General features: G+C 37.4%; 1 protein-coding gene across 1 annotated transcript in view; it reads left to right on the top strand.

Moving 5' to 3' along the window:
• COL5A2 (collagen type V alpha 2 chain) overlaps positions 1-13,007 on the top strand; it is a 172,988-nt gene that overhangs the window by 125,123 nt on the left and 34,858 nt on the right. Inside the window, exons 8-15 of the mRNA XM_065841028.2 lie at positions 1,418-1,528; positions 4,012-4,089; positions 6,122-6,166; positions 6,701-6,754; positions 7,300-7,353; positions 8,852-8,905; positions 11,158-11,211; positions 11,942-11,995. Of these exons, the coding sequence (XP_065697100.1) occupies positions 1,418-1,528; positions 4,012-4,089; positions 6,122-6,166; positions 6,701-6,754; positions 7,300-7,353; positions 8,852-8,905; positions 11,158-11,211; positions 11,942-11,995 (504 nt within the window). The remainder of the gene's footprint in view (positions 1-1,417; positions 1,529-4,011; positions 4,090-6,121; positions 6,167-6,700; positions 6,755-7,299; positions 7,354-8,851; positions 8,906-11,157; positions 11,212-11,941; positions 11,996-13,007) is intronic.

Here is a 13,007-nt window from a genome sequence, read left to right as displayed (position 1 = left end):
TCTACATGCATGTCTGATAAGAAAAATATTTTCCCCTTATTGCTAGAGTTACAGGAATTTCAGAGTGTAAAGGTAGATCGAGAAGTGACAGGAGAAGGAAAAATGGCTTCGAGTTGTGCCAGGTGAGGTTTAGATTGGATATTAGGAAAAAATTCTTCACAGAAAGGGTTGTCAGGCATTGGAACAAGCTACCCATGGAAGTGGTGGAGTCACCATCCCTGGAGGGATTTAAAATGTGTTTAGATGAGGTTCTTAGGGACATGGTTTGGTGCCAGAATTAGGTTATGGTTGGACTGAATAATCCTGAGGGTCTATTCCTACTGAAATGATTCTATAATAAAAAAAATTAACTCATTCACTGGGAGTTTCCAGGTATCCTCTTGTCAGTGTTGTCCCAATGTAGCCATTTCCCAGGGGGCTGCGTTTTCTTTAACATGGCAACCATACTAGTTCAAACCATAAAAGATCAGACATAATTTCCACTGAAATGTGTCGCAGACTGCAAGGAAACCTCATCTCATGGAAATACAAGCCATCTAATTATAATTATGTTTGTAAAGATGATTCACTGAGCCAGGCTTCTAAACTTTTGTATTTAAGGGTCCTTATAATAGAAGAGCTCATTATACAGTATAAAATTCTTTTTTGCCATAGTCAAGCATTTTCATTCTAATGGAGGAAACAGTAGTGACAAGCACTTCAAAGTCTGTATTTATGATTGAAGCATGTCTTTATTGGCCCTGTTGCTGGTGATTTTGTTCCACTAATGTTTTAGTAGCTGCTTCCATATTTAATTTTGGTGCTGGCACGAGATAAGGTGAATGCAGTTTAGGAATCAAAAGTGAGTGATCAAAATGAGAACAATGGGGTGGCCTCCAGCCTATTCTGCAAATTCTAGCTAGGGATACCATTGACACCAAAGAACTTTTTTTTTTCCTCTGCATTTTTGGCAGTGGAACTATGTTGAGAATTCAGCAACAGGATGAGCTGCCTAAACCATTCATGATGTCAGGTGGCTGTAAAAATTCAGCCTTATGCTGGAGTTTCTTAAGCATGTGTATTGTGTGTACAGTCATCTGACCTATCTGTATTTTAGAAGTAAATTCTTGATATTCTTTTTTGTGTGCATAGCCAAATAGTTTTTCAGGAACAGTATTCTCTAGTATGGAATGATAGGAAGCCTGAGTGTCTAAAAGAGCCTGTGAGAGAAATTACTGCAGTTTACTTTTATGTTGAATTCATGACTAGTTTTACCCAGTGCTTCTAATCTGAAGGTAGGAACAGGCCTTGGCAGATGTTGTTTGAGGATCTTTCTGTAGAAACCCAGATTTATCACAAATGAGGCAGTTGTTTGCTAGTTACAATGATTTTAACAAATACCTTTGCAGAGTGTTGGCATTTCTGATTTTCTTTCTAGGGTCCTCGTGGTCCTCAAGGGATTGATGGTGAACCTGGTATCCCTGGCCAGCCTGGTGACCCTGGTCCTCCAGGGCATCCAACCCACCCAGGACCAGATGGACTAAGCAGGGTAAGTTTTACACTTGCTTTAGTAGAAAATGGAGTGAGTGTTGGGCCCGGTCCACATAACACAGAGAGTAACTTCTCTTTGCTTCAGTGAACATGGAATACTCTGGCCACGGTTCATCTCTACCAGTCATGAGGGAGAGCAGCTAAGGGCAGTGCAAGTTCTGCCAAAAACTGGGGCAATTAGAATGTGAGAAACCTCAGAAAGGACACACCTTTTTGCAATGGATTTTAGCATCTGGAAAAGCCAAGGTGCCCAAATCTAAACCCCTCAGTAGAGTTCCGTTACTTCCACCTGACTTAAACCCAAGGGGTCTGGGCAATAGCACAAAAAAACTGGTGTACCAAATCAGGAATACAGAACATTAAAAAAGAAAAAAAAAATCCACGATGAATTTTAAATAACAGAATAACTAATGAGAGAAATTAAAATGTGGTTAAGTATACTTTTTGCTGTAATTGTTTCGACCAACAATGAGAAGATTAAGTAAGGAATTGTTTGTGAAAAGCAGTGCTAACCAGCTATAGATACAGACAAGGTGTTCTTGCAACTTTTCTTTCCTTTTTTTTTTTTCCTTTTCTTTCCCCTCCCCAAATTCTATGGAACACTAAATATGATGGATAATAAAATACATATTTGAAATTTTCAAGTATATTCAGTTACACATTTGTTGCTGTTTGGAAGATATGTTTGATTTCTCATTCAATTGTTCCTGCAACATTACTGAAAACAGTAGTTACACTGACAATAAGCTTAAATATTTGTGGTAGGCCAACAGCTTGCAAGTTTAGGCAGCATTCCTTGACTTAACCACCTTACCAAGTAGTCCCGAATCTAGCAAATTCAGCCCCAGTAAATATCTTCAGCACAGAGGAACCCCTTAGAATCACAGAAGAACCAGGATAGGTGTTAGACCACCATCCTTCATAGATTTCCACAGAATATATGAAATAATAGGTGTGACCAGAAATCTAAGACATTTTTGGTTTTGTCATGGTTTAACCCAAGCTAGGAATTCAACCACGTAGCCACTCACTCATCCCCTTCCTAGTGCCCACCTTCCAGTAGGGGAGAGAATTGAAAGGGAAAGGAGAAACTTGGACTGGAATAAATACAGTTTAATAAAATAACAAAATACTAACACACTACTAGTAAATTTATATATATATATAAGAGAAATAGAATATAAAGTGGAAGATACTCAATGCAATTCCTCACAAACTCTATCCACACTAAGCAACCAGTCCCAGGAAGCAGCACCTTGTCCCAACAGCTGATCCCAAAGAGAGAAAAAAGAGGATAAAGGCAGAAAAGCTTAGAGGCCTCTGGAAAATGGCAAATGGCCGAACTGAATGTCCTGAACCAAACTCCCCTGCTACTGACTAAAAAACGAACTAAAAAAATGTGCAAGAGAGAAAATACCTGAGAGTGAGCAAGAGCAAGAATGCCTGAGAGAGAGAGAGAGACCAGAAGATCCCGACTCTCCTTAAATGTGAAGCATGACGCTAGTGGGATGGAATACTCTCATTGATCAGTCTGGATGTCAGTCGAGCTCTGCCCCATCCATGCCCCCTTCCTCGCTGCCTGACACCTGTGGGCAGAGCACTCAGAGTATCCTTGGCTCTCAGACCAGAGCAATTAAAAACATTAATTCTGTGCTGGGATGTTATCTCTTGTTCTCAAACTAAGTCCAAATAATGACCGTGCTGGCTATGAAAAAGAAAGATTTCTAACTGCACAAAGAAAATTACCTAATTTTCAGTCAAACCAGCACAGGTTTGTATTCCTTAGATTATCTTAGAAGACTTGAATGCACATTTATGCTGTTGCTCCTTCTCAACCACTGTAAGCTCTGGCCTGCCGTGAGAGAGGGTAGGTCTCTGAATGAAGCAAAATAAAACTGTTGATCTCATTTGTGTGCTTGCAGAAGAAGGAGGGCACTGAAGGTTCTCCCTGCTCTCATTTGTTTCTATGATTTGGCATGAACAGCGTTAGCCTTCAATTTTGCTGGATAAGGGCAACACACTTAAAAAAATCTAATTTGCAATCATAAAATCAGCTACATTTCCATTTACCCTAAAATATTTCTGAACATGAAGCACAATAAGTGAAAACACAACAGAGTCTTAGAAGATGTGAAAGAATACTGCAGGTGAAGTTAAGGTGTGATTTAAATTTGAAGGTGGTAGAAGAAATCTAATTGATTTCGCAGGAGGCTTTCCTATTTTTCGTTGTTTTTCCATTTGTTTGATAAGAAATCAAGGTAGAGACAGAACAGGAAGCAACAAAATGATGCATTTGGGTGGCTCTTGAAGCCTTAAACCTCCTCAAATTTACAGGGAACACAACTTGTAATGATTAAACCAATAATTTAGTTCTTAGCCATGCAAAGCCAATGTAAATGATGAAGATGCAGTTGCATGGATGTTTGCCTTATGAACCATCAAAATGACTGACAGCTAAAATCACCCATCTTATTTTTTCAGCCATTTGCAGCTCAGATGGCCGGACTGGATGAGAAATCTGGACTTGGTAGTCACATGGGACTGATGCCTGGTGCAGTGGTAAGACCAAACTGGGCAGAAGTGGAGTACATATGCAAAAGCCCAAAGGGGAATTAATCCTCTTCAACTTGCTATGCCTCTCTAGAACCCGGATATACAGTATATTTTAGTGATGTTTTGTACAGTACCTGGAAAAAAGTGAAAAAATATTGTTAAAATGAAAGCATTTCCCCCCCTACCTCTAGCCTTCTTGTTGTCTTCCTTCCTTCCTTCTGAAATACAGCAGCTACTGACAGTAAGGTACAAGAGAAAAAATAGCTCCTGGTTTTCTCTTATCTGGAGTCACTGCAGAGTAACTGAAAAGTGTCAGGTATAATGGAAAGCAGAATAAGCAAATAAGCAACTTTGAAGGCTTGTTTTAACATTGTGACTCCAAAGACAGTTATTTTTGGTAGTAATGTTAAAAATTATATGTAAAACCAGCTGTTAATTGAAAGCTGTTCTTTATTATTCTTAGACAGACATCTTATTTCTCCAGTGAGTCCAGTTTTATCATTGGCATCTGTCACTGTTTAGATATGCTCTTTACTTTTAGTGCATGGGGGATTTAACAGTAACACTGAAATTTTTAACCATCTTTGGAAACTCTTTGACCACCCTAAGCTGACTCTGCTAGAACTCCTGGGGTGTTTATTTTTGAATATTATGTCTTTTCACTACATGTATTGTCACATTGTGGTATCTTGAAGATACTGTTACCCTCTTTGCTGTTATTTTTAACATTTATTCTTAAGGAAACCATCCTCTAGCGATTGTACTGTCCATGAGTTTGTCTACCTGAATCTTGTCTCTCCAGGTCCCCACCAGTAACCATCAGTTTCAATAGAATTTGAAAAATTCCAAAGATAATCTGCTATTTTACCTTGGGATTAACTTTTGCAGTGATTTCTTCAAAGAACTTGGCTTTTTCACGAGTGTCTCTCTTCAGTGAATTTACTGTCTGCACATGCAATGAAATGCTTCACCAGTCTGTCCTAGTTTATTGTTTGTCATCTTTTTGATTAATCCTTTCACTCAATTCATCTTGAGACCTTGTATCTCTTCTGTTGTTCTCAAATATGATTTGCCTTAATATCTCTTTTGAAGAATTTTTCAGTGTCTAGGTCTAAGGCCTTACACAATGTCTACTGAAGTCAGTTGACACTCACTGTGTTTGGATTGATTCATCATGTTCTCTGATATCTTTTTACTTTCCTTGTAAGCTGCGTAACAGACAGTCAATCAGCTGAAGCATTGTGTTTTGTTTTTAATGTTGATTGGAATTTTTAAGTGGCCTATTACTCACTCTCCTGATTTTGCCTCATAAAAATTTAGTAAACATCAATGAATTGTGTGTAAAAGACACAAATCTTGAGCCTCTGTCAAAATGCACATTATTGTCTGCTGTAGATATTTTTGTATCGCTAATAAGCAAGAGAAATACTTCCAGAGAAGATAGTGCTTACTTCACAGTATAAGTTACAATTAAGCACGAGTTTTTTCTTAAAATCCCATGAAACTTTTTAAGGGGAAATCTGAATTTTGTGTAACAAACCACAAGCATTTGGAAGCTGTTTTGGTGGTTTGTATGATTCATGAAAATATGTCCTTCCATTGCTGCTTCTTGCTGCTCACAGCTGAGAACAGCAGTGTGAATTTATTTTGTCATTGATTCCATTATGAGATGAATCTGAGTAATGAGATTCCCTTCAAGGGAAGACTATTCCCCGTAACTCTATTCCGTTATTATGTTTTTTTCGGTGGATCTATGCAGGCAACCCGGTTATTCCAACTGATTCCAGGGACTGTGAGGTTCCAAAAGGCAAGCAAGCCCATATTTTCAGCCGCTAATGAATTTACACTTCTGTGGCTTTTTGAGTTTGGAAATTTCTGTTCTATGTACTTTCGTATTTCGTATCATCCATCTCCTGAGTAAAAGAGCATATAGATGTTATCTTGGAGGTCACTATCAAGCCGTGTTGCTGTCTTTGTAGGATGAATGTTACATAGGAAAGAGTACTTTCCAGTGTGTAACAAATTATGTTTTTGATAGGGTCCAGTGGGTCCAAGAGGTCCTCAAGGTCTCCAAGGAAAACAAGTGAGTAACTTCACCTCGGCAGATTTCAGATAATTGACCAGAGCTGAAGGGAAAGCACATAGTAACTGGTGTGTGTGAGCATCTCTGAGGCAATGTCCATCTTCAGTGATGCACAGATGAACACGTTTTTGTCTAGAGGTGAAGCTGAATGTGCTGCTTTCAAGAGCCCTGCTCCAGATGTATTCTGTACAGAGAGATTAACTCAAAAAGAGCAGTTCATTAGACCTTTAACGAGGTTTTAATCCAACACACATTTTTTTAATGAGGGAACAGAAATGAAAATGGTGACAGTTCTGGTTTCAGTATTGGCATGGTGTTAAGTTTCCAGTGGGATTTGTGTAGGGCACAGGATTTATCTACATCACGAAGGACTTTAGTATCCAACTTTCACTCATTCTGCAATCTGAGCTGGTTCTGCATTAGAATCCAGATTGTCCCACGGGCTGTGATTTTCCTGATCATAGATTTTAATTTATATCCTTATATTTTTACTTTTTGGAATTTGTAATTGTATTCATCTTTGATTAATTTTAGGGTGGTGCTGGCCCCACAGGCCCACCTGGTGAACCTGGGGATCCAGGACCTATGGTAAGACTAATAAATACAAACATTTCTACAATAAAATTTCAAACAATATATTATACTTCCTTATTCAGAACCAATTATTTTTTCGTGTTGTCTCAGCCAAAGCTATTAAGTAACTTCAGTCAAGAGTTGTGCTGTTCAAAGCGTGTTGTCCCAAATCAGTGAACTTGAATTGGTATTGAATGTGCATAATAATGATTATAGTATCAACAATCATTATGACTTTTCCAGTATAGACCTGAGAATGGTTAAGCACTGGTAAAACTGTACCTGGTAATGTAACTTACAGAAAGGAGGATGAGAACTTTATCTTTTGGAGGCAATAAAATGACTCAAAAGCAACTGTGTTTTTTTTTTTTTTCCTCCTAGAGAATATATTTTAGGGGCAGGATGGTTAGAAGGAGCACTGCAAAATAAAGAAAGTGTGCTTAGGCATAAAATCATCCTTTTTCTACATCTATTCTTGTAAAACCAGACTTTGAAATGGAACAAATATATATTTCAGTGATGGCTAAAGTGACTTCTCAACAAATATATTTATTTCTTAGGGTCCAGTTGGTTCTCGTGGACCAGAGGGACCTCCAGGCAAACCTGGTGAAGATGTAAGTTTGTTATTATTTTGTATCTTGCTTTATTTTTAATAAAACAAATATTGGCATCTTTGAGACAGTGACTAACATGTGGTTGTTGTAACTCTCTTGTATTTTTTCTTTATAATCATAGTCCTCATTAAGTGCAGTGTCATAACTATAAATATTAGCAACACTTTTCAGGACCATTTTTTCTTTTCCTTATATGTCACCATCATACCTAAGGTTTAAGCACTGGCTATTTATTATTTATTGGCTCAACCGGCTCTTCAACTGAGGTGTCTTTCTTGAAATCAAACATAGTAATATACCACAGTTAGGAGGGGGCAATTGAAGGCATCTCCTCTCTTTGGGATTGCATGATGAGTTAAAAGAACTGTAATGATAACATACACCAGGATCTGGACAATAAAATGTAGTATTTTATTTTTTTTTATACTACTTAATAATTTGTTATATTCCTAACTGATTTTATGACCCTATCCATGTACGTACACATGTATTTAAGATGTATGTATTATACATGTTGTGTAAGTATGTATGTGCTTTATAACAATAGCCTGAGAATTTACTGGTAGATATATATTATTTGTTTGCAAAACACACTAAATCCATCTGAATTGTGATTTATAACTTGGAATTTAGTTGAAAACTGCAGATGCTGGATATTTCAATGTAAAAAAAAATTACCAGATCTTATGTAGCAGCTGCTTTCCCATTAAACTGTACAAAGAGTTATAAGAATCTTTGGAAATGGTTAACTCAATGCAGTTAAACAAAATCTTGAAACTCTTCTAAGAACTTCCTCCATTTCCGATGGATGTATGGGTCTCTCTAATTGTATTTGTGATGCACTTTACCTTCTCTTTGTCCACAAATGATTTTTCGGAAGCCTTTCATATTCCTGCAGCCCAGAGTCCTGCATGTATTTGAACCAATTGATGCATATAAAGGAATGTTTGGTTGTGACTCTGGAGAACTTCAATTAATCTTCAAAATATGGTTGTTTGGTTCTACCATTTTTTTCTGTTACATCACACCAAAGGTAGTCACCGACCTAGAATGAAGTTATGCATATTTTAAAAGATTTGAACAGAAGGTGAAGTAACAAGCTACAATGCAGGCAGATTTAGATTTCTGTTCCCATGGAAAATTAAAGTGAGCCGACTGTCCACATGAGGATGGCAAAACGTTGCCTCATTAATACACAGGAAAACTACATTGCAGCACCATCATGTGATGCTGAGATGCACTTTGGACCAGTCTTCAGTTCCTGCAATTCTTTGTTAAAAACTTTTTAAAGTTAATGTCTCTAATGCACATTGCTAGTCACATGTGCAGACGATTCATATCGCTGAAATTGTTACAGTAAAGTGAAGATATATAATACAGATGTGAATGTCCTCGTTAGTTTGAATGGAATCTTTTTATATACATATGTATATATGTGTATATATATATATATTTTCACATTTGCTATTTTCATGTGTTCCTTTTTTTCTTTCCTTAGGGTGAACCTGGTAGACCAGGACAATCCGGTGAGCCTGGATTTCCAGGATCTCCAGTAAGAGCACAATTATTTACATTTTAACAAAATTATTGTACCTATGTCGTCACTATCTCTGTTAATAATGAGTGCAAAGCTCTGCCATTCAGTTCACTTACTCTAATGATCCAGATCAGTGTGATAGCTTAGAAGCAGAGGTGATTCAAAAGTTAATCCTGAGAATCATTTCACAGGTGCACGTCTCAACTGTGTCATAGATGAAATATCCATAAAACAGATGACAGTTGTAGTTCATTTCCCGATATTTCACATAGTCATTTGCAGTCATGTGCAGGAAGAGCTCAGAGGCTACAAAATGATGTCAAGTTGGGGTGACACTTTCTAACAATCAGTCTCAGGTCAGGGGAAGAGGAGATTGTATCATAGATGTATATAATTTATTTTTGTATATAATTTCAATATGCAAATGTAATTAAAGGGTTTCAAAACAATACATACTTGTACTGCAGAGGATACTTGTCATGGTTTACTCTAGAAATGGAACAGGCATATCTGATGATAAAATGATATAATTTTGGCCCATATTAAGAGCTCTACCTTCATTAGTCAGGTTTCTGTACCTGGAAGTGAGCTGTAGTATGGCTGAAAAGGGGACACATAAATCCCAGAACCACCTGATACACATCATCTCTTAAGCTGCCTCCTTTTTAAGTGTCCAGTTCTTGCCTTGCAATTTTGGTAGCAACGGGAAATGTGTTCTCTTGGAGAGAGAAATGAGTTTTTAACTTCCTCTGAAGTTTTATGGATGAAATACAATGTTTTGTAAGCTACTTGACACATATGTAGTCTCTGAAGTCTTGTTCTGTTCAAATCAAGCTGTTTTGCTCAGTGAAAGCATCTTTCTTATGAAGGAAAGAACTACTGCAACTGCATACACAGAAAAAGATCTCATTAAGAATTACCTGCAATTGCATAGCGCTGTAGAGAACACCACTGAATACCCTGATAACTTACCAGAGAAGTGTGCCATGGCTGGATCAATGCCAAGGCCCTTAGACTACTACAGAGAGACCTGATGGCTGTTTTCCCTTGTGTGTGATTTTGCCTCCTTTCCATGTGGCTTGTCCCATGTGCATACTTCATAATTTGATTGCCCTCGTTGTATAAGGTGATATATACATTCAGTCTAAACAAGCATAACTTGTACAATTTCAAATCTACATGCAAGGCCTTGTATGACAACAGGGATCCCCTTCACTGAGAAACTCATACAGTAAAAATAATTTAAAGCATTCTAATATGTTAGTTTCAGAATTTTCATACCTTTATAAAGCAATTTTCTCTTTAGGAGTCCACAAACTCTGGAGTAATTTCCTACTGAACTTTATGATCAAACATTATCCATATAATTGACTATGGGAAGACAAAGACATTTTTTAAGTTGCTAATAAGAAAACAGCTTGTATGTATGTGAAGTTCTCCTGTCTAATGTTGAGATCTCAGATGGTCTTTTTCACTTCTGTGAATATCAGTGTTGCTTCATGGTGCTTCATTTTCTATAATATGTCTTCATGATTTTTTGCTATGCCAAAACGTATGAAATGTAATCTTTTTGAGAATGTTGGTTCAGAGGTACCATAAAGGAAGACAGGATTGTTTAAGCAGTTTGCTGAATTGTTATTATCTGAGAGTGTGAAGGTGTTAATGGGATTTCCATTCTAAATCAATGTGACTAATATTCTAACGCGAGGCACCTTGCTTCCTTCCATTATTTTGTCTTTTCTGAAAGAGAAATAGGGAAACTTGGTACAAAACTACACACAAGACAACTTTGCTTTAATTGTTAAGTGTGTTTTAATAAGAGTTGTTTATCATTCTGCTTGACTGAAAGAATTCTGAAAGAATATGTACAGTTTGCAGTTTGGCCTCTGTTTCTGTTTTATTTTAAATCTTAGCTCTGAGGTTTGATCACTATTTAAATAAGGTGTCTTCATATTAATCTTCCAAGCTTGCTGTACAACTAGTCATTACTTCTATTTGAGGTTTGATGATACATTGATGTAAACAATAAAACCTTTAATATCAGTGAAAATTTACACAATGTTGAGACCGTCCAACTTCATAGCATGTTATGCTGTATTCTTTGTGACCTACTTAAATGCTGTGGCTCACTATATTATGTCATCAAAGTGAAGGAGTGTTAGGAGTATTTGTATTAATGCTGCTGCCTTCTTCCCTGTTAGCAGCATTATCGTGAGGTTTGTCTGCAGACATAAGGATTTTATTTGTTTTTTCTTTTTCCTATGTAGGGGCCTCGAGGCTTTCCTGGTGCTCCTGGTCTCCCAGGTCTCAAGGGTCACAGGGTAAGAAACAGGATTTTCCCTCTTCTTATAGATGATGTTTCCAGCCAGTTTCAGTATAAAGATACTCAGCTTCTTTTGTATTAGTGTTGAATTTTACTACACTTTTAGTCCTGCCAGTTGCAGCAGAATCACTGGCATTTGAGAGGAAGAGGGCCTTGTAGAAAATCAATGCTCTTCCCCTTTAAGCTGACCTCTGTGTTATATTCTCTAGTGCTGTCTTCACTCTATTTTCAAATGATCTGGGAATCTGGAAAGAGCTTGTGTGAGCCCTGCCAAGCTTCAGGAGGCACAAACCTGATGGTTCTCTCACTTTGTTGGCAAGTCTTGCACTAGGGTGGGGAACTTGAGAGGTGGATATGTTTGCAACATGGACTCATTACAAATTACCAAGTTTTCTGGCCAGAATTTTACTCTGGGGAGGAATAACTAGGTTTCCCATGGCTCAGAGCCTCGTCCTTGTTGTTTTAGGACTTTTAAAAATGTTCTTGTTTTAAAAAAGGAAACCAAATCCAAGGAAATGTACGTTGTACAAATGGTTTCCATTTAGGAAATGTTTAAAAACTTTATTCCATCTCTTTTTTTTCTTCTTTATTTTTTCCTTTCTTGGTCTTGCCACCTCAGATCCATTCCTAACTCTTTACTATCGAGGTATTTTAACGGTAAGAATAGGAGTGCTCTGTGTCTGTACATATATAAATATAATTTCTCCACATTTTTATAACTCTTACAGGGATTGAAAGGACTTGACGGTCCAAAAGGTGAAATTGGAGCAGCTGGAGCAAAGGTATTTTCATGGACCAAGGAACTAAATGCTTAAGCATGTTTTCTATAATGCCAAAATAGTGAAAGATGGGCAATCTTTCATACACAGATGTGTACCTGCTCCTGTCAGCGCTACTTGCATGATGAGGAGATGCTGCATGGAATTGTCCATTTTCACTGTGTGTTTGATCCATATAAGGTGCTGTAGAGTGACATGTCTGGGCTTTGCACAAGAAGAGAGTTCAGTAGTGCCAATCACAGTTTCAGCTGGGACTCGGTTTTAGACCTATAAGGTATCACTAGGTGAATTGACTGTGTTCTGTCTGTGACACCTGCTTAATACTGAAAACAACAAAGTCTGTTAACAAAGACAAGTTCACATCTTGTGATTTTCCACTTGGCCAGTTTGTTATTCTTGTTGGCTTTATGTGACCAAGCTGAGAGAGGGAAAACGTTTTTCTAACATTTTTTTATAAAATAAAATAAAGCAAAGCATAGCTAAAATCAGACTCTCCTCTTTTAGATTACATTACTTGAGACTGGCTTAAAAGAAACAGGTGTTGGAGAGGAGAGGGAATATATTTTATCAAACTGACTATTTTTCATCTAACAACTTTATTCTCTTAGAGTTGTTGACCTTTGCTGATACTGCAGCACCATTATAAATTCAGCTCAAAACTGTGGTAACAGAGGATAGCCAGCTGGAGCTAATCTTTTCAAAATGGATTAAAAGTTGTTTTAAAAGAGCGTAGAATACTTTTTTTCAGGCTTTTCAACGTTGATCAGTGCTGATGGTGAAACATTTTTGACCTAGTGTAGGCAGTAATCACAGGTGGGACTGAACTATTCCTCTAGATTAAAAACATAGTCAATTAAGTGAAGCTTCCAAGATCTGAATTTAAATGTGAAATCAGTAGTTAAAGAGAATTTGTATAAGAAAATATTTCTTTCCTGAGATTGCCTACTGCTTTCTGTGAAGGCTGGAATGACAGGAGATGGTAAAAAAGTGCAGTTGACAGTGTGGGCTGTCAGCT

This window comes from Patagioenas fasciata, chromosome 7 (genome assembly GCF_037038585.1).
Source record: "Patagioenas fasciata isolate bPatFas1 chromosome 7, bPatFas1.hap1, whole genome shotgun sequence".
Taxonomy (NCBI): domain Eukaryota; kingdom Metazoa; phylum Chordata; class Aves; order Columbiformes; family Columbidae; genus Patagioenas; species Patagioenas fasciata.
Note: the sequence above shows the minus strand (reverse complement) of the source record. Positions and strands in the feature narration are given on the sequence as shown.